A 22,035-nucleotide genomic window follows, 5' to 3' on the forward strand; every position below is an offset into this window, starting at 1 on the left:
ATATCAATTCGCAAAACATTCTCTTTGTTTATGTTTTTTTAAATAGTTAATTTCCCAATCTATTAATTATATGATCGAATCATTATATTGACTAATCAAGCTAATTCTTAACGACTTTTTCCTGCTAACTATTATAATTCATTCATATTATAGTCAGATCCCACCTTGCATTGCTGCCCCCCACTGGGAATACATCGTCATTGGCTTACAGGATGTCTTAATTCACATTCAGTGCTGATATTCAACACGTGCATATAGATTACCTCTAACTCTTTAATTTAGCCTTTTGCATGAAATATACGTATGTATTTGTTTGAAATTAATTTTCCAAATGACTCTGTTTGGCTGTAACCAATTTCCCCAAACCTTGTCTATTTTGAAACAGAAGGAAGTCACGAAGTATTTTGTATTTGTATTTGCTGGTCTTGCACAAGTTCATTTATTTGAGACTTTATAGTTTATCTTGTGTTTTGCACTTAAAACCCCAGTGTGCTAAATTGTTACAACAACAATGATATAACTAGTAAAAATAGATAATTTAAAGTATAGTTGTACAAAATTAAAATTCTCAAGTAATTGTGTCCAACAGGTTCCCCTATTCAAAGGACACATTTTTCTGGAAAAACAATATCTGACATTATCTCAACAAATCACCTTTTAAATGACAGAGACAAGAATAAGAGCAGCTCAACACTGTATTAATCCTTTTATATCAGGTAATCACAATTATATAATTAAACAGGAAGAAAACATCATATTTTTAATTTTCTCTAAACAAAAAGTGTGCTGTAATTTTAACATTAAACACATTTCAATATTTAAAGACGTGCCTGTATAATGTGTGAACAGTTAAACAGCTCAGAGTATTTTACACCGAGTGAATATCAAGGAATGTTTAAAAAAAAAGAATCAAACCATTACTATCAGGGTTTAAAACAATGGAAGCAATCATTTATGAAAGGAAGGTTTGCACCAAAAATATTCCACCAGTGAATTCAGACATCTACTATGTACATTTATTTTACAATCACAGCAGCAGGCAACACGGTCACTCAGTGTGACCATTGAAAAGCAGCCTCATGTCTCTGTGTCTTTGGCTTTGAGTTAAGAAGACGTGTGGTTTGGACTTTGTTCTAACCAGAAAATGTAAGCTTTTTATTTTTTGTTTAATGCATATAATAATATCTGAGCATTACACCTTTCTTTCTGTACTTGCTGCAAAGAGCTTCAACTTTGCCCGAGCTCTTAAATTCACATTCAGACTGACATTTACAAAATTCAGTGTCAGAAATGCATTCTTCTTTATTAAGACTTTTATGTTCCTAACTGACAGCATCCATACAAAACCCTGAGTGCAGCACAGCATTAAGACTTTACACTGGTAGCCACATAGTGTTGTACAATGTGAGGTTCACTTGGCTGCAAATTAACTGTTGTCCAGATCACAACTTGCCAAAAGGTATCATGGACGGTATCATGGAACAGCACATACCAGACAAAGTGATAAAAACGGGTTAATGGTTAAATATTTACAAGGTTTAGCTGTGACTGGGACATAGTTTTTTTTATTATACCTTCTTCAGATAAGCCTACTGACCCACTTTTCTGGGTTTTTTTTAAAAAGTATTTCTTTGTATTCCTTGTATAAGCACTTGTGAGTATTAATGCCTTCATCAGGACTTGTAGCTTATGGACTGAAGGGTGCTCAGGAGTAGAACGTAAGCACACTCTTGTGGTTTCCTCTGATGAGCAGGGTGGGAGGGAGGTCCTTTGTCAGGATGTCCAGCCAGGCCATGTAGAGGAAGTCAGAGACGGACTTACGAGCAATGGGCATGCTCCTGCAGGGGGGGGGGAGTACGTTAAACATGTTTCTACCGAGCTTCAATGTTATTCAGGCAACAGTTGGCTTTACTTACACAATGATCAGATTGGCTGATTTGGAGTGTTCCCGAAGCACCTCGTTCAGTCGTATCTGGAGGTTGGTCTGTGAAAACAGCAGAATTTACTTTAAAAAATGAAATTAAAACATCATTTTTGCCGTTTAATGCACCCAGCTCCAAACCAAACTAATACATGATTAGGTATGTTAAGTCTTCATCTTAGTGTAGGTGGTTTTTACCTTCTCCTCAAAGCTGCTCAGCTCTTCATCTGTGATTTTCCACGGATGATCTTTTCGCATGGCTTCGGCCTGAGCTCGGTCTTTAGACCCCTCATGCAGACAGAAAGGCTCAATCATGTCTTCTAACTTCTTCCAGCTGGAGGAAAGCAGACGAGAACATGAGTTGACTGATATAAAAAATATATATAATATGCAGATGCTATGAGGTGATTCAAGTTTACTGTTTCTGTGGCACCATCTGGTCTTCTGTCGCTATCGTAACTGTCAATTACCTGTCGGCTCTGGGTTGGATGTGGATGTTATCGATGACATTGATGTCCGTGCAGTTAATTCTGAATTTCTGCAACAGAGACTTCATCCTGCAAGACAGATTATCACAAACTGATTAACCTTCATATATATATTAGTCATTATTTTCAATTAATGCTAAATAACTCTTCCACCCATTAAAGCTCGGGAAGGCAGTAAATATTTTTTTGCTGTCATTCCATAATAACCTTTCAGCATATTGTAATTCAAGTGTTAATCCAGGGTAGGCAGTTTTCTGGAAAAGGCAAAACAACAACACTTCCTACAGTAACCTGTACGAGTACTTATTTATTTCAAACATCATCCTGGTCCTTATTGTGATCCTGATGGCCTTATATAGTGGCAATTCTATGAGAATGACCCTCCTGTTTTCTTTGCAAACTTGTGGGAATACTGTGATTCAAGTCTCTCGCGAGCTACAATAACTGCAACACATTTCAGAGATGGAGAGATGATGTTGCAAAAAAGTTTAGCCTTCTGCTTAGCCTTTGGCTGTGATTTCCAGAAGCTAAACTTTTAGCAATATTTTCTCTCCATCCCTCAAACGCTTTGCTGATATTGTAACTCTCTTTTTGATTCTTGTTTTCCTTTTTGGGGGGGTTCTTTGCAGTGTATGAAGTGGTTTCACATGCTGGAATGGCAACTTTTCCTTCAGGATATTGCGCTGTTAAATCAGGCTTAAAACTGAAGGGATGTGCATGTGCATCTGCATTTTGTAATTGGCCGAAGTCTCCCGTCAGAAACTGGCCTAGATTGTTTAAAGCTTAAAAACAGAGATAAGAGGAGATGCAGAAGTCTAGTTTTCTCTCAGTGTTACAATATCCTGAAAGGTTATAATGGATTATTTTTCATTTGACGCCAGAAAAAGAACTTCCTACCTTAGCTTTTAGGTGAAATTGATATTATATTTTTTACTTACTCCTGCTCGTCCTGTTCACAGCGTCCAGGCTGCCCTGCGATGAAGATCCTTAATTTACTGTCTTTCCACTTCTTCCTGGTAGTGAGGATGTAGGGGAGCAGCAGGGTGAGACCTGCGAGACAAACCAATTGGTGTTATTGTTCAATATGCATCTTGGTGATTCACATATGCCAAGGTGGTAATCATTCTGGCACTTCAGTTTATTTGTCTGCTACAAGGAGATCTTAAACACTTAATAAAGCAGTGGACAGATAAAGCTTGGGCCGGGACATAACTGATTTATATTTTGGCATTTATAACTTCTGGTTCATTTTCCCCTTTTTATGATTTTATTTTATTGTTCTGGTGTTGTTTATTTCACATTTATCTCTTCCATCTGCACATTGTCTGCATTAGTATCTAGGAGAACGTGACGTGTCTGTGCACGTTCTCGTTGCACTCTTTTTATAGTGAGAAACATAAGAGAAGGCCGCCTAGGGGAGCCAACACCTACCTCCATCATCAAACAGCCACCACACATCAATGGTGCCTTTAGGCTGTTTCTTCTGGAACTGAGCGCTGGCCTCCAACAGCTTCTCATTCATCTTAGCAACCTGCTGGGGCAGAGGGCCGCACACTGACACTAAAAGAGAGAAAAGACAGAGGAGAAATGAAAAGAGGATGAGGGAGAGGAAACAGTAGGAGGGAATCTAATTCGTTGGCGAAGCGTGGAGAGTTGAGTTGGAGGGGGAAATTAGTGCAAATCAACATTAAGGGCTGACTCTACATCAGCGGGAACAGACATCTCTCAGGTTTAATGTTCCAATGAGTGGGATCCAGATCGCATACTAACGAGCACCGCAGCCTCGCAAGGACAGTTGTGTGTGTGTATGTGTGTGTGTGATGTAGAGACAGATGGAGCGAGACGCATTAAAGCACCCTCATGTCCGGGGTTAAAGGGCTGCTCTTAAGAGATGCTCTTCAAACTGGAACTAAAGGGACCATATTATTGAATTACGCTCTCAGAGACATCTTAAGTGGGAGCGCTTGATTCAGTTATATCTCAATGGGGAGCGGTGGCGATGTTTCCAAAAAAGAACCAAGTGCGATTGGTTTCATTTGTTAAACGTATGTTACATCAGTGGAAATATTTAGATGGATTTTCTCTCCCCACATGTTCAAAGATCATGCTCAGCTTTACGTAGCATATATTGAGGCCTCTCTGAAATGTCAGGTCAGATTTGATCAGAGAGAAATAACCTCTAAGGAAAGAAAGATACCTCTGGTGGTGAGCACTGGCTTAGATAATTTCTTGGACTTCCTGAACATTCCTTTTGCTTTCCCCCCGTTGGACATCATGTCATTGTCCAGCGCCTGTTGCTCCTTCGCTGCATTTAGCATCTCCTCTGAAAGACATGAACACATTTCCTGTTTATGACAAATATGTCTGTGAATTAACGTGACATTACTGAGGATTATCTGTGGTGTTGTAAAGATCTCTCCAGAGGCACAGCTGTACACTGATTATGTTATTTAAGCATCTTATCTGTTAACTACCCGACCTTTATAAATACTTAGTAATCTACAGAACAAAGTGCCCTGGCTTATCAGTGTTATTTTATTATCGTCCATTACTCTGAGTCATTGTGAGAATAAAAGTGCAACAGCAGTGCAAATTCGGTTCTTTTTTTGGTTGTTTTAAAGTAGTAAAAATTGATTTAAAAAGTCAATTCAGTTAGACTACTGCTCTATTTCTACTTTTAAATTATTCTGCTGTGTTGTATCAATATTTGCTTCTCTATTTATTTATTTCATGCTTCTGTTTTGAGGCCACTTATTTCCTGCCATTGTTTATCTTTCTAACCTTGATTTGTGTTTAAAACATATGGTAGTGGTAGTTGTTAAAAACAGTTTTTGTACTGACCTTCAGCTTCTACGAAGTGCGACACATCGAGTCCCTCGCCCATCCTCACTATCACTGTCCCGTAATCAAAGTCAAACGCATCGCTGTCAAAAAGGAAGAAAACAGAATGAGGACACCAGTCCAACAGTGTTTAATTATTGAGTACATTAATATCACGTGTGCTTCTGTGTATTTTTTTTGTGACTTACTGCAGTACTCCCACATAACTCTGCACTGCCTCTCTGCCCGCAGTCCTCCAGTTTCTCTGGAAGCCTATCATTAATGTGTTCGGCTTCATGCGGCCAAGACCAGAAGCCTGTAAAGAAAAACACAACACCCATAGCTTAAAGATAAAGAAACTAAAATCAGATAAGCGAAGCAACACGGGCACAATGTCTCCCTGCGGTTGTAAAACCTGGAGTCTTCATTAACCGGAGAAGAGAAACAAAACAAAAAAAGCCAACATGTCCTACACAAGAGGTCTACGAAGCTGTTTTACTGCCAGGAGTTATGAGCAGATCACTCAGCAGATCTAACTTTGTCTGCGGGGACTCATCCATTGCAGTGTTAATCAATTATAGCTTTTAATCTGCCGTGCTTGTTTGAAGTAAGCATTCCTGACAATGAACCGGGGCCTTATCTCCACAGAGCGATAGCCAGAGCCATAAGACTGTTTTCCTGCTCCTCATTAACTCTCTCCTCTTCTACCTCCTGCAGTAAAGTCACTGTCAGATCCTTAAGACAAGTCCAGAGTCATAACACAGCAATAGATACTCGCTGTTGTGAGGACACAACAGGTCAATAAAACCTGTTTCTGGAATGTTTCAATCCTCCGTAAGCCCTCGGATCAAAACGTGGAGGTTACACATTAATTGAATGCATTTTGAATGGTTGAGCAGGTTTTTTTTTGTTTCTCTTCAGTTGAAGGAGTGTGTCGTAAATGAAAGCACTGACCTGCAGCAGGCTCGCAGTCCCTTCCCTGAAGCTGTCACAGGCCACAGCGGCGTAAAAGGCCTTGCGATTGGTCTTCCTGAGCCACAGCTGGTTCTTCTCCATGCCAGCGTTCATCTCCTCGAGGGCCTCTGATCTCGGACCCTGCAGGGATCACAACACACAGCTGAATGTGAGTGGAAGTGTTTGTGCGGGTGTGTATGGGAGAGAAATACACTTTTCTTTTAATATTCAATAGACAAAACTGACCCTTAGCTTTAGCCTCAAGGAATCCAGACAGTTGGCATTTAAGTCATCCCTGCTTGATATTTGCATGAATATGTGAAGTCTGCACTCTGCACAATTAAATTTAGCTTGATGTGCAAATCTTGATTTGAATAGAAGGTTGATATAAAGTAAAAGGTATAAAATAAAGATGTGGGAAAGAGGATTAGTGCAGCCTTGGTAATATCCGTTGTTTTGCATTTGCAAATAATGAGATAAGAATATAACCTCACCACAAACACTTCACAGGTGAGACAGAGTCCATAGTTCTTAGAGAAGGAGTGAGCCAGGTCCAGGAGAGCCGGTCTGGCCCGTGCTGCACCCGTCAGTGCTAAGATCTGAGGCCTGAGAAACAAACAAGAATGCCACTTGTTATTTTTTCTTAAAATGTTCTTTAATTTGAACATTTCTGCTTTTTATTCTTACAGATAAGGACAACTTGGTTCAAGTTTTATTTATTCAATATTTTTAGTTAAATTTAGTTTCATCCATGTTAATCCCTTTAATATTTTAAATGTCTTTTAAAAGGGGGTTCATGGTCACGATGGCAGCATCTCACATAAAAACACTGATAGCAGACTTAAAAACAAAACAACAAAAAGTTAAAAACAACATAAAGATCATAACAATTACACATAAAAGACACATAAGACTTTAAACAAACAAAAATACGAATTTGCATTCAAGTAAATGTAGTGCTCAAATGACCCTTAATCCTATTTTCAAAATCTTTCATACTGATGAAATAAACAAGGTTTAAAATATCTCACACCAAGATTAGGGTCAGAAAACTTTGAACGCGCTTTCACGGGAAAAGGTGCAGCTTCTATGAATGAAAATGTTATAATGTTTTGAATATATATATATATATATTTTTATTTTTTATTATTTTTTTTGAACCCACAGTGATGCAATGCAGACTCTTTACCTGAAGTTCTTGACGTGATCATCGACACCAGACAGAGACATAGCGTTGTTGACCGCACTCACAAATGTCACCGCCTGCGTGGACGAACCCCAGTTCACATCTGGAGAGAGACAATACGAGTCCTCAAAGGTTAGATCTAGCAGGCATCGTGAATGTACTTCCAAACGTGCAAACACTTACAGTACGTGCGGCTCACCTGGCTTTTTGACTGTGACGTAAATGTAGAGTAGGATTTCTATGGCGTACGTGAGAAGAGCGGCCCACCAGTTGATAACAAACATGACAACACAGCAGAGCAATGCGCCCAACAGGGAGAGCCACATGTTGTAGAATTTATATGCTGGTCTCCAACCTAAAGCACGGCAGAAGAAAGAGCACATTTAGTAACTGCAGACTGTTGGACCAGTGATGGGGAAAAAAGACTGTACCGATATAAAGGCCATGACCAGTGACATGCAGTATACAAATCTGACTTTGTATTTAACACTAATGCAATTCAACTCAGTTTCTCCTTGGAAACGTCTTAAGTCTGGTGCTTATTTTTAGAAGGTGCCTAATGTTTATATATACACAGACCCACCTGGAGACTTGGCCCAGGATGCATGGAAGCAGGAGAAATTGATGAGGGCATAAGATGCAAGGAAAAAGTTTGAGATGATAGGAGCGATGGCATTGAGATCACCTACAGAGACAAAAAAACAAACATGTCAAATTGGAAATTCTTTCCCAATGCATAAAAGTTTGTCATTTTTACATTTCTACATTTGTTCATTGGGAGCCTTAGATCTAATTTAAGATAGGCCATGACAGACAGTTGAACTGACCAATGAGAATGAAGGCCACAGAGATAATGAATGTGAGGATGTAGCCACGGATTGGCTCGTTGTTCTTGCCGTGTCCTTTGGCAAAGAAGTGCAGGATCTTGTAGATGTTGTCTTTACACAGAGCCTGAGGAGAGACAGAGCTTAAGTTAGTATAGATCTTTTTCAGGAGTTAAGAGCAATAAGAGAGAGTTCCTTTTTAAAACTTTGCACTGCATTTAGAAAGAAAAGGTTTTGAGTTACTGACCTGGAAGACTTTGGGAGCACTGACAAGGGAAGCCAGCGCCGAGGAAAGTGTGGCTGAGAACGTTCCAGCAATGATGAGGGGACCAAACCCAGAAACCATGGTCATCACCTGACCCAGCGGTGAAAAGAGGAGAGTGTTAGAGATGAAAAAAATAAGAGACCTCCTTCTTATGTGCAGATTAGAGTTTGAAAGGCTGCGTACCTGATTGGTGTTCATTGAGCCAAACTCGCATTTCTCCACGGCGCAGGAAGAGAAATTATAGCCGAGCTCACAGGCAGCTACCGCCGTACCGTTACACTCCATTCCAGGAGTGATGAGGTCAGTTATGTTTCCTGTGGCATCACGGACAACAGCGGCAGCTGACCAATCAGAGAGAAGAACAGATGCATTTGTTTAGGAACAACAAACCTCACAGGAATACTCAAATATTTGTACGTGTTATCAGGACCAAATTAGTATCATGTACTTACAAACGCAGAGGGCCACACCCAGATAGGTGATACCAGTGATCAGGATGGCCAGTAGGGTACCTTTAGGTATGGCACCCTGGGGATCCTGTAAAACAACATCTGGGTTTAAACATATTCCATGCATAACGGTGACTATGAAGGAAACTGTTTCTGTTATTAACTTAGTTTCAATCATTAAAGTAAAACAGCTGCAGATCACTTGATTCAGAGAATAACAATTACATTTTTATTTTATCACCTCCACCCGTTTGTATAGAAACCCATGCACAATACTAGCTAATGATTCCTATGCATGGCTCTTAAGCAGTGACATCTGCATGATAAAAGTTACCCGCAAGTCGCCGGAGATGTTTGCTCCAGCCAGGATCCCGGTTGCAGCGGGGAAAAAGATGGCAAACACTGTAAAGAAGTTCTCGTTTTCTCGAAAATCTGGAGTAAAATTCTCTAAAAAGATGTTCGCTGTGAGAGAGGGAAGAGAAATCGGAGAGGGAGAACGAAAATAAGGTGAACAGGGCTTTGTGAATGATTCAAATTTTCGAGTTTTTTTTTTGTTTGGAGAGGGTGTCTTACATTGATAATTGAAGATCCCTATGGCTTTCTTTTGATCAGTTGCAGGAATGAACGTTCCTACAAATACGTTCACTATGGCCGCCAGCAAGATAAAGAGTAGAACAATTTGTGCCTGTGTGGACAAAAAAAGAATGAAACGGATTAAAGTTACGCTTGGATGTTTTACCACAACGAGTTCAGACATTGTACAACAACCAGCATAAAGTTCATCTCTCACCTTGGCCTCCCATTCCATCCCAGCAAGCGATATGCCCAGAAGCAACACTACAGTAATACAGCCGATGATTCTGATGTCGTTTATTTCGTCTACCATGAGGGCGGCGTTATCCTGTGTGCCGCAGAAGGGACGGAACAGGCACGGATAAGTGTATAGTCAAACATCAAGCCCTTCTTCAGTCAACTGATCATTACAACATAACACACACACACCTTGAGCAGCTCCACCACGGTCTCAGCGAACCCCACCACGTACATGGATACAGCCACCGCGTTGGCAAAGGCGAAAATTAGACCAATCGACCCGCCGAACTCCGGCCCCAAACTGCGAGATATCAAGTAGTAGGCTCCTCCTGAAAATGACAAAATGAAGCATAACAGCGCCGTATGATTAATCGCCACATCACTGAGTCATTGATTTAATGTCGGGACAAGTTCAGAAGGCCGTAAAACAGAGACGAGGCCTCCAGAGGTGACATTCAGGTGCAGTTTTGAGCCTTGTGTCTTTATCTATAAACTGTCCTCCAGGTCATTCCATTCTCTCAGGAAAAGATTTTACGTCAGGATGAGTGAATGTGTCATCTCGGGCTTTATACATTTATGAATAATGCTCAAAACAGACGGCTGCAGTGGCTCTGCATGCAGTGAAAGGCCTGCATGAGAGGTTTGTGACATGAAGGTTGATGATGCATTGTCTTACCTCCTCTCACCACACCGTTAGTGCAAATGGCAGACATGGAAAGGGCAGTGATGGTGGTGACCACGCAGCTGAGAGCAATGACCACAATTCCCAGACCTGAAATGAAACAAACACACGCTTTTCGTTAACAACTTACTCAGGCGTTGCGTTAAAGTGGTCAGTCATAAAGCATTCTGATTGTGAAATGAAACCCGTCCTCCCTACAGTCACCTTTAAAACACAGAGAGAGTCAAAAGTCCCAGAGCAGACGGGAGGCTATAAGCTCCAGCCGTCTGTGTACCTGCTCTGCTACACCGCCTGCAGCTTTTTTTCTGCTTCTCAAAAGCTGCTGCCGATTGATAGGTTCTTAAGCAATGAACATGCTCATGAAGCCATTCACACTATTTCCCCATTCATTCCCTGCCTCTTGCACACACACTCTCAGAATATGACTATCAGCAAGCTTATATCATTACGGGACATCAGAAAGGCTTGTTGAGTTGAATTTGTCCCAAATCAATCACTTCCTGCAAATGAGTGGAGGACTATATATTCCCTAATAATTGTCACTAGTGCCAAGCATTACTGGCAACAGAGCCTCATTTCCCAAAACACAGACATTTAGGATCAGTCGCCTGTTGCTTGAGACGACTATATCCACCTGAAAATAGCCATGGTTTAACTGGGGGATTCATCTTTGGCTTCATTGTTGGTTGATCATGCTTTTCTTAAAGGTCTATATTAGCAACACTTCCCAACTTGAGCTGTGTAAGAAGAAAACCGCTATATATATTAGGCTATATGCAGTTATAGGTAATGTTTAAGCCGTTGGTGCCATTTGCACTGACTTAATGAAGGAAATTCCTGTGAGGTTGAGCATGCTCCCCTAGTTCAGGTGAGTATTATGTGTAGTGTTGGTGAACGCAGCTCCAGGCCTTAAAGCAACTGGTGGTTCATGTTCTCTGTCTCTGCTGTCGCTGGTAGTGTTTTCTGTTACGGGTCTGTTTTTTAAAGTGATCACTGATCATGTATAAGTCAGCCTGTTTAAACTGTGCAGGTTGACTGCCTTCTTCTGCAGCTTTGATCCACTGTGTCGGCTGAGTATATTGGGCGTGTTGGAACCCCATTGTTGCCCTGAATGTATTGATTTAAAATGCAGCATGGTGAGCCTTGTTAATACCCGTTTTCCAGCTTCTGCTGCTCTGCTTGAGTTATCATTCTTTTGCCTGTATTATCAAATCGACTGGGTTGTTTATTTGTTTTGATTCTCTTTGAATTGGTTCTGTTTCTTTGCGTTTAGCAGAGTAGATGCACTGGGACACGATGTAGGTCGCATAAATTCTGCTGTGGGGATTGCTGTGTTCCACCTGAGATGACTAAGCTCAGTTTCCCCAATTTGGCTTAGCTTATGTTATACCGTCTGTTTGAGATACTTTGGGGTTGTCATAAGGTTTCAAACTTTGTATTAAGGCTTTTTTTTAAATCATTTTCATAAACTTATCAATATCCTCTCCTCCCCAGTAGCTCCAGTTTTTACCTATTTGATTATTTTAATAAAACATTTGGTCCATTCTGAAAACATGTCTGTCATGTGTCAGTAACGAGTCTGTTTCCTTTAAGAACTTTTCAAACAACAGAACAAGAGCTGAATTTTTGAGTTAATTGGGGAAAACACCCTTTAAACTTGAGCATGTTTTAGGGGAGTGACCAGAAGAAAGTAGATATATTTAGAGAATGGCAATTACAAAAAATGGCCGTGTGCTCCATTTCACCAACATGTATCTTCGTCTCACTCACCCCAGCCTGCCTGACCAAAAATCCAGGACAGACGGATGAACAACATGACACCCCAGATGTTCAGCATGCATCTCACCTGTGGAAGAGAAGAGCGATAAGTTCAAAGTCTTCAGTGTGGATCGAGATTCATTAATATGTCAAGTGAGAGAAACACTAATGTTAATGAGATGCTTAATACTTGAACATATAGACTATGCTTTTTAAAAAGCATAGTCTATATTTTGGGGACTTTTATTTGAACTTCAAGCCAGCAGCACAAACGATGAACTAGCAGCTCCTGAACAAATGCAATCAGCCCCAGACTCCCCTGCTGTGATTTGGAGCCTCATACTGTCAGGTCACAATTATGTAAAGCGACCCTGCTTCTATAAAGCGACACTGCTTCTATAAAGCACCGCAGTCCCTTCGTGACCCGACATAACTCACCAGGACGCCCCTTATCCAGCCAAACTTTGTTGGCCCTTTGTTGGTGTCAGTGGGAACACCAGACTCCAGATCATCAGAGGGGGTCCCGTCACTCCCCTCACCATCATCCTCCACAGTTTCTGGCACAGAGATCGCTCCATTCTGTTGGGAAAATGTAGAAGCAAATATAAGAAAGGAAAGGAAACATGTAAATTGGTTTTATAGAAATAACTGGGATAAAGTCATGATCGCGCTATTTGCATTTTTGGTGTAACTATACAATTTTCAGTCGTAGGAAAGCGCCTCATTATTAAGAAGTTGCAGTGCCTGTTGCAAAGTGTTTGGCATTCTGTTGCCTTCTCTGAGACTAAGAGGAAACCATGGTGGTTTAATTTGGATAAAGATTGATAAAGCATTTGTAGAGACATACACTGCAGTGTGTCTTCTAAACTGAAGATAAAAGAAGAGATAATGTAAAGACGAACCTAATTTTAACCTTCTATGCAGATGATTACAGACTGTTTAATGACTGACTCTACTGCCCTGATATCTGATTTGGTCTGACCTCTCAGATGCAACAAGTTGTTGTTTGTGGTAACAGCTAAGTATCCTATTGAGTCTACTATTACTGCTACTGACTACTTGAAATATGTAACTTCATGTCAGGGTTATTAATTTAATCAATGTTTAAATAGCAACATTTTTGGATAAATTAATGAATTGGACACATTTTATTGTTTGGCAACAAAACTACAAGATAGCTGCAGTTATTATTTTAAGATAAATAAAACTTTTTCAGATATTTTTATCTAGATGCTGATTATTTTGTAATCGGTGCCCTCCCAAATTATATCTCCTAAACTTCTGTCTTCATTACTCATAATTTCTTCCATTTTCTGCAAAGTAAAAACTGCTAAAAGAGCTCTCTGTTTTTTGCCCGTTCAGAAATGCTAATCTAGTTCGGCCCATAAAACCCAAATGACCTATAACTCCATCTATTTTGCAACACAAGGCAGTATAATAGCCTAATAAAAAAGCACTAAAAACTCTAAGTGTGACAGTTGCTGTTGAGCTCCCAGAAATAACTTTCAGCGTCCTTTTTAGTTTCACAAGTCCTTGGGCAAAGATTTAATGACTGAACTGTGGACACCGAAAGTGACGATGTTTGAATGATCGCACAACTGTAAAATATCTGATTTAACTCTGTTTTCAGTGAGTGAATGGAGCGTGTAGGTCAGAAGCAGAACAATGTCTGCAGTTAAAGAGTCGGTGACTTGAATTTGGGAGAAAAACAGGCGTAAAAATACCTTCTGCAGAAGGTGAGGTGAAGGACAAACATGCAGACCAGGAAAACAGAAATACAAGAAGTGGGCTTGTATCATTCATGCTTACCAACTTCACAGTTATGCATGCACTCACCGTCTGAAAAACATCGTGGAGCTCCTGCAGGGACGGTCGCACAGCCCGGTGACCACTCACGCTGCCAGCATTGCGATAGAAGTCAATGTTGGGCACCCGGTCCAAAGTGTCGTGACCGAAGGCGCTGACCACCGAGGGTCGGACCGTCCGGTGGTCCCCGTTGGAGAAGTTGGTCTCCTCATAGAAGGGAGGTTCATCCAGAGTGGAGTCATAAATGGGGTTATCGTGTTCCCCTCCTTTAGACTTGAGCCTCTTCATCAGGAATGCTGGAGGAGATTCTCAGATTTAAACAGTCAGGGATCAAACGGCATCCAGCAGTGTTTTTGAAGAGCAGAGCGCTGCATCAACAGGTGCAGTTGTCCTTGTTTATTGACCTATTGACTAGACTAGGATTAGAGATCTCGTCTGCTTCTCTGAGCTTCTTTTGCGTAAACTCGGTTTGCCTCAGACGGCCTACCTTTATACCCACCATCCCAGGGTCATACACTGGCTGCCAGCTATTGGCTAAATCTCTGGATCAGCCCTTAGAAAAAAACTGGACGAGGGGTGTCAGATATGTCCTTGCTCCATCCTAGGGGACACAAAGACATTGCTTAACTATTAACCAAGTCATAAACGCCAAACGAGAGATAAAAGGCTCTCATTGCCTTAGATCTGGATAATTGATTACTAATATTATTGTCTGAAGTGCAGGGCAACAGCACATGTTGTCCTGTGTCTGCCGTTTATGGGGGCTGTGGATAGTATTTCCTCAGACCTGTTGGGCCCTTTTGGATGAATCACCCGGACACATCCACATGGAAGTTCCCACTAGAGGAATAAAACTAAGTGGGAAGAATTTCAAGGTTACAGACCCCTTATGATGTGTAGGAAAAGATAAAGCTATTATGGGATGTTATACAAAATATATATCATTCATAACAGATAGGATATAATCAATAAAACTAGTGTGATAACAGGAGGGGAATGAACCTTATAGTGACTAAGATATTGGGCCCTTGAGTTGTGTAACTGATTATGTTATATAAGTATTATTTCTAATGATTCTCTTTGTCACATCGTGCTAAGAAAGTTGATGGGGTGTTCAACTCAGAAGAAATGGCCATATTCATGAGGAAAATGAGAGTTAATATGAGACCATGAATTACAGGAACATGCCGGAGGCACTTCTTTATAGCCACATGACTTCTAAAGTGCCTTTAAGATTCCTTTTAACAGGTAAACTTCCTTATTACTGATACACCACGGTGATTTATGCACACAGTGAAAGGCAGGCTAATGGCTTGGGATCTGACCTTGGGTGTATTGCGGTGCTGAGAACAAATACTCCAGCACATGTTTTTATGTGCAGATTGAAAGGAGACAATCGGTTTCGCAATGTTTATCACATTCGGAACACGGTGGCTCAAAGTTGTTACGATTTCCTTCATCAATGATAGATTGAAAATTTTCCACACAGAATGTTATGTACAGCTCTCCGCTTCTTCTTCCTCACTTCTTTGTCTTAATCAGACTGCAACAGGTGATTTTATGGCTAATGGTGATAATAATCCTCTGATCTGTGTCGCAACGTGCAGTGGTGGAATAATTACTCATATCTTTACCTTAAGTACTAGTACCTCTAAATTGTACTTATGTACAGTAGTAAATGTACTTACTTTGCACCACAGCAACTTTTTTGTCAGATTTTGAGTTTATTTTGAGTTTTAAACAGAGACAGGTTTTGTCTCATGCACACTGTCTTAAGTGCAGTTAGAGATCCTCCAGTCCTACCGACAGTCTGGATTTGAGATTAAGGTGATTCCTTTTTTATTATCAGTGCTGCTGGACTTTTGTCTGCTGTGCTTGATTAAATTCAGAGTTTGTACTGCTGCTCTGAGAACTGTTGAGCCTCTATGGTGAATCCTTGGCAGCAGGTGCACATGCTCCAATTTGTACAGAAGAAGAGAATCTGCAATTTAGTAAAAAGTCCAGAAAGCTCAAAAGAGGCAGAAAAAAATCCCTTTGAGGGATTTATCAAACCTTGCTCGGCTCACTGCAGTATGAAAAAGTGATTAAGTGCAGAAGTGCAGATACCAGCAGGCAGGATTAGCCTACTCATAGAATATCTAAATGGGTGCAATAAATAAAAGGGTGGGTATTAATCATCTCAGCTATATATACTCCAGTCAGCATAGGCCTGCTAATTATATCTGTCAATCAGTAATATAATTAAGTACCTCCATCAAACATGATCTATTATGTATGCTTTGTTATAGGGAAACTGATCGACAGATAATATTTTCTGACCAAAATGTTAATGGAATTAGTTCTATAAACGGGTTTCAAATGAAAGGGATGATGGTCTAACAAAGAATCTCTGGGTGCTGCTCTGTGCTGCTCTGTGCTATAATCCTGCAGAGACCCAGTGCAGGACTATCTGACTAACCAGCTAGCTAACCGTCTAACTAACTTACCTGCTAAACTACTTACGGCTAACTGACTTACTACTTTTTAACTTTCAGGGTTGCTGGACTGTGGTCTGCTGTGTCAGAGGCCCTTTTCAGAAACAATCTGATATTCAAATTCAGTATCTTAAACAGCTCTTTTAGTGTATATGCATCATTTGTTTTCCTATAATGTGTAACTGAGGTGACGTTTAGTTAATTATTTCGGTAATCACATTTGAAATGAATAAAGACTCTCCTGAATGTACTATTTTTATATGATTACTAAACAATTTGAAAGTTAATTTCAATGTTGAGATACATTTTTCAATTGAAAAAAAAAATATATTTCAAAATATCTATTAAGAAGGTAGAAATTACTCCACCATATCTTTATGTAGCAAATAGTTGTTTGCTTGTCTAATAATGCTCTGAATGTTATATATCGCTCTTTTAAAGTAACCTGCAAGTAACAAAAGCATAATAGTAAAATGTTATTTTGATTCACTTTAAAAAATTATTAAACACAATGGCTTTATAATCATTAATAGCTGATATGAAACATAAATACATGTCATGGAAGGTAATCATTGACTTATCCCTCCATTAGAGGTTCTCGACATGGTAAAGTCTAAAATCCAACACAGCCTTAGCTCAGGCTTCACATTTGACAGGAGAGCTCTGACTTAAGATTTCAAGTTGGCGTCTGGCTCATTTCAGAACAGGATTTACAGCCTATTTGATGAGGACTAATAAGTTCGTGTCTCCTTGCTATACGTCCGCAGCAGCAACAAAATTCTCCACGGTGATAACGTGTTCTTGGGTAGAGTGAAAAGTTACAAGACTTAAGCATAAAATTTTGCCTTTTTTATTATTATAATATGATATTAACAAAAATAATTACATTGGCTACAACTTTCACCACTTCACTGACCTGATTCCCCTAATCTATTTTTGGAAATTACAGTACTAGAGGTCGCAATAATTTTATATTACAGAGCTGTTTGGACAGCTGGTATTAGAACTTATTGTATCTGTTGGTCTTATCTCAATAAATCAAGGACACAGCTTGTGAGGTCCGAAGACCACAAGTTATAAAACTGATGATTGATAATCAGCAAAAGCTAAGGTGCAATATTCAGTTGAGTCATAGGTCATATACTATGTAACGAGGAGTCTGTGTTACATTAGTGTCCTAATAACTTCTCTGTCCCTAAAATATGAATATTTCTAATCATTTTGATGTTCCTTATATCTATTTTTGTTGTTACATGAAGAAGAATGTAAGATCACTTAAAAAATGCGTAGTGTAACAGTGAGTGCTGTTCAAAATGTCCTCATAATTCTTTTTGTTTGCAAAGATGAGGTCAGTTGTCTGTCTTTGTTACTGTACACCGAGATATGTAAAAACAATGCAAAGGGGCACATTTGTTAACATTTAATAGATTTACAACCCTTGTCACTAGTTAGGTATGTTCTTGTTCTAAGGTTAGTGGGCTTGTAGGCTAAGGAGGGAAAGGGATGTGTATTTTTCCACTTAAAAATAGATTTCAGATAAGGATGTCACACAGGTGACGGAGACAATGGGGCAATAATGATCGCATTCCTGACGAGTGACGGGTATCGAGGGAGGTGTTGGTGGTGGTCTGGCCTCAGAGTGTGAACGAGACCTGCCTTATCACCACAAGACCGTCAATGCACATGCATACACGATACGTTCATGTTTGAGAATCTACTCCTTCCAGGGTTATTCAAATTTTCATGGTCTCCAAATGCACCCACTTGCTCCTTCACTGTCTGTTGCCACAGCGACGTTGGACAACTACTGCCAGAGTTAAGAAGCAGAGAAGAGATAAAGGCTTTACAGTTTCATAAAGATGCATTCTGCGCCTCTGACATGTCCTGTAGCCAAGACGGTACTCTAAAGTAGCACGCTCATTTGTCAATCTGATCTCACACACACACACACACACACACACACACACACACACACACACACACACACACACACACACACACACACACACACACACACACACACACACACACACACACACACACACACACACACACACACACACACACACAATGTTATTCAAAGTGCTCCTCAGATTGCAATAAGAGACCCAAAAAACAAAGATTTGACCAAACAATATCTTAAATTGAAGAAATTCTATTTATTTCACATCATTGAATCAAAACTATATCAATGAGAAAATCTCTACTATCAGCTGAGCAAGCAACAGGTCAGGAGACGCACTATCTGTCATCATGATATGCCAGACAAACGCTTGCACGCACACACACACGCACACACACATGCACGCACAAACAGGTGCTCTAATGTTTCTAGATGAAGGCACATAAACCCATTGAAGGTCACAGTAAGGCAGATTCACAGCACTAAGGAGAAACCGTAGACCCTAGAAATTAGCAAAGGAACACTCAAGACTTTGACCGGTCCGCCGAATTACATAATATCTGTTTGCGACTGCCCTGTCCTCCTCTGTCTGGGAGGAAGGAGAGCAGGTGAGAAAAGGAGGACATAGGAAGAAAAAAAATATGTTCACGTCCAGCGCTGACAGACATCCCACCCAATGTTTTCCATGTGACCTTTTCCTCTGCAGACAGGTAGTGAGAGTTTATCCCTGTCATTAAAAAAAAACAAGCAGCACAGAGCGAGTGAGTCCTTCCTAGTTTCCAATCCTCATTTCACTGAAAAGTTCTTTGGCTTGGTCGCATCAGCCAACCTTTAGACAGACGGAACAGTTGACAGTCCATAAATCAACATCATCGTATGTCTTTGCAGACACACTATAACAAGTAAACAGTTTGTACTTTCGTTTGCGTCATTTAGAAACAGTAACGCCATAATGTAAATCACAGTTTGTTCATTTGCCTTTCATTGCGTGTTGCCACAGAAAAGAACAGTCTGTACACACACACACACACACACACACACACACACACACACACACACACACACACACACACACACACACACACACACACACACACACACACACACACACACACACACACACACACACACACACACACACACACACAGCAGCAGCAGCAGCAGCAGCAGCAGCATTCCTTTGGATCACCAAACAGATTGGATTTGATTACTCCACAAAGCATTAGCTTGACATAATACCCTGTATCCAACCATTTACATTCCTGTGCAGGACAGCTCTGCCGCGCAGAGGTGCAGCCACTCTGTTTCCCATTCTGAGTTCACATAAGGAGTCTTGTCCCTGAGTCTTCAAAATAGATCTGAATAATCCTACTTTGCAGCCTAATCCCCCGCCTTGTCCCGCGAGCATCCACCTCTCATCATCATCATCAGACATTCAACCTGTAGGTATGGGTTAAAGGGAGCTTCAGCCATGTCTTTGTAAATCGATGAGCTGAAACGCACACACCCTGGCAGAAGGGCAAAGAATATGACACAGCATCTGCATCACACTCGCTCAGACACACACACACACACACACACACACACACACACACACACACACACACACACACACACACACACACACACACACACACACACACACACACACACACACACACACACACACACACACACAACAACAGACATCTAGTCACAGCAGGGGAGGCTTTGAACTAAAAGTGCACATTGAACAACATACAAAGCGTCAGTCTCTTGGTTCGGGCCGTCACAGAGAGATGTCTTACTGGTGTTTTGGGTGCAATGGTTGTGCGGGGCTGTGGCTCGCGTTTGTTTGCATGTGTGTAAGTGTATGCGTGTGTTTTATATGTGTCTACAGGCATTTCTGTCTATGAGGAACATCTATGGATGTGTGTGTCCCTGTGTTAAGTGAGGGCGTACTCAAACGTCCCTTTCTCCAGCCCCTCGATGCCATCGGCCCAGTTGGAGGAAGGCATGCTGCTGTAAGGGTCCAGCAGGATCCTGAAACACCTCACTATCAGCAGCCCCAGGAACACCAGTAGCATCCCCACGAAGGCAAACGCTGTCTTCTGCTCCAGAGTCAGAGAGTGCGCCATCATGTCGTTTCCACTCATGGCAGCAAGGGAGTGGTTGTAGTGGACGCTACACATGGTAAACCAACGTCTAGGTGCCTCATCTCTCCTCTGATAGGGTCAGGCGTCTCGAAGCCTGCATGTTACCTGGACAGAGATTATATGATGGCTTCAGATGAGTGCTGTCTTCTCTCCTCTGCAGTGAGGATCCATTTAATCAACCTATTTTAAATATCACCACGTATAATCCATACACTGTGCCAGCTGGGGGGAAATAACAGATATGGGAAGGAAAAAAAATACAGAAATTCCCCAATTAAATGTTGTGAAATATGCTGACCATGAAACGTGAAGGGTTAAAGGTAGCTAAAAATAGCCTCTTTTGAATGTTGTATCAAACAGATGCCCGGAGACTTCGATCTCTCTCTCTCTCTCTCTCTCTCTCTCTCTCTGCTCCCTATGGGAATTTTGCAGAAAATTACAAAAGGCAAACATGAACAGAAGAGTGAGGGGGACTGCAGGGAAAATGGGTTCAGTAATATGAGCCAATGCCAAAGCTACATTCCTTTAAGTCGGGTTAGAATTACAGTGTGTCGCAGTGCATGGTCGGCCGTTAAACAAACGCAAAGCGGCACGGTGTCAGTGAAAAAAATCACATCGTATGAAGATGTGATGTATGTTTGGTTCAGAAGAGAGGGCTCTCTACCTGTTGCGTGCGAGCAGATGCCTGCCAGACAGCGTAATACCATTAGACAAGAAAGCGAGGGGGGTTTAACCAAGCATAATCAGGAAATTGGTGTAGTCACACAAGTGGGAGTCTGCTCCTGTCATTCTTTTCCTCCTTAATCTTTTACATGAACTCAAGCAGCAGGTGGCTCGAGTGTGAAGAAGGGAGAAGGAGGGGGTCGGATGAGAGAGGGAGAGTACATACAGAGAGAATTTTGGAAAGACAGACGAGGAAGTAGGATGGTGAGCGGGATGCTGCACAAGTATGCATGGTGAGAGAGGAGAGAGAGAGAGAGAGAGAGAGGGAGGGAGTGAGGTATAGGATGAAAGACAAAGACTGCATTGACAGATTCTCAAGTGAAGATGTCTGAAGGGAGGAAAAAAAGCTAAAACATCTCACCGTCATTATCGTTCCATCCTCACAGACCTGTTGCTGTTGTTTCCTGTGAACAACTCCTCTTTCTGGGAGCCCTCGGACACAAATCCATGAACCCGTCCATCACTGACACGCTTGCATGTGCGAGGCTAACCTCCCATCTAAACAAAAAAAAAAGCTGGAGATAAAGACAGAGAAAAAGGGGGAGGGAAGCGAGGGAGAGGCCGGATCGAGCTTTGATATGTGTCTCTCTTCAGAGACACAGCTCCTCTCCTCATGCTCCCCTTACTTGCTGCCTCCTACTCATTATCATTCTGTTTCTCTATCTCCCCCTCCAGAAGCACGCACGCTTGCTGCTGCTGCATGGCAACCACTTGTTAGTCTCACTCCGCTGCTCCGCCGCCTCAGTCATTCACAACATTCCCCTCCTCAGCAACAACCGGGACGGATGCAGCAGCATAAACAAGCAATCCGCCTCTTCTTTTTTCCTTCCTCCC

The 22,035-nt window shown here is 41.2% G+C and overlaps 2 protein-coding genes across 2 annotated transcripts; both read right to left on the reverse strand.

Annotated features, from left to right (window-relative positions):
* Positions 1 to 699: 699 nt before the first annotated feature.
* On the reverse strand, positions 700 to 14,409 carry slc12a1 (solute carrier family 12 member 1). The gene is made up of 26 exons (XM_054618351.1): positions 13,997 to 14,409; positions 12,599 to 12,739; positions 12,173 to 12,248; positions 10,397 to 10,492; positions 9,910 to 10,049; positions 9,698 to 9,808; positions 9,481 to 9,592; positions 9,242 to 9,369; positions 8,911 to 8,995; positions 8,642 to 8,799; positions 8,441 to 8,548; positions 8,197 to 8,320; positions 7,953 to 8,054; positions 7,569 to 7,724; positions 7,373 to 7,472; positions 6,678 to 6,789; positions 6,184 to 6,324; positions 5,439 to 5,545; positions 5,251 to 5,333; positions 4,607 to 4,732; positions 3,841 to 3,969; positions 3,348 to 3,459; positions 2,392 to 2,478; positions 2,120 to 2,255; positions 1,917 to 1,984; positions 700 to 1,838 (listed from the first exon to the last, which is right to left on the reverse strand). Exons 1-26 carry the CDS (start codon positions 14,252 to 14,254, stop codon positions 1,706 to 1,708), a joined length of 3,129 nt encoding a protein of 1,042 aa, XP_054474326.1. The 5' UTR covers positions 14,255 to 14,409; the 3' UTR covers positions 700 to 1,705.
* A 5,706-nt stretch (positions 14,410 to 20,115) lies between these two features.
* Positions 20,116 to 20,574, reverse strand: ctxn2 (cortexin 2). The gene has a single exon (XM_054620340.1). The coding sequence runs from the start codon at positions 20,512 to 20,514 to the stop codon at positions 20,269 to 20,271; it is 246 nt and encodes an 81-aa protein (XP_054476315.1). The 5' UTR covers positions 20,515 to 20,574; the 3' UTR covers positions 20,116 to 20,268.
* Positions 20,575 to 22,035: the final 1,461 nt, after the last annotated feature.

The sequence above is a fragment of the Anoplopoma fimbria genome, chromosome 2 (genome assembly GCF_027596085.1).
Source record: "Anoplopoma fimbria isolate UVic2021 breed Golden Eagle Sablefish chromosome 2, Afim_UVic_2022, whole genome shotgun sequence".
NCBI lineage: Eukaryota > Metazoa > Chordata > Actinopteri > Perciformes > Anoplopomatidae > Anoplopoma > Anoplopoma fimbria.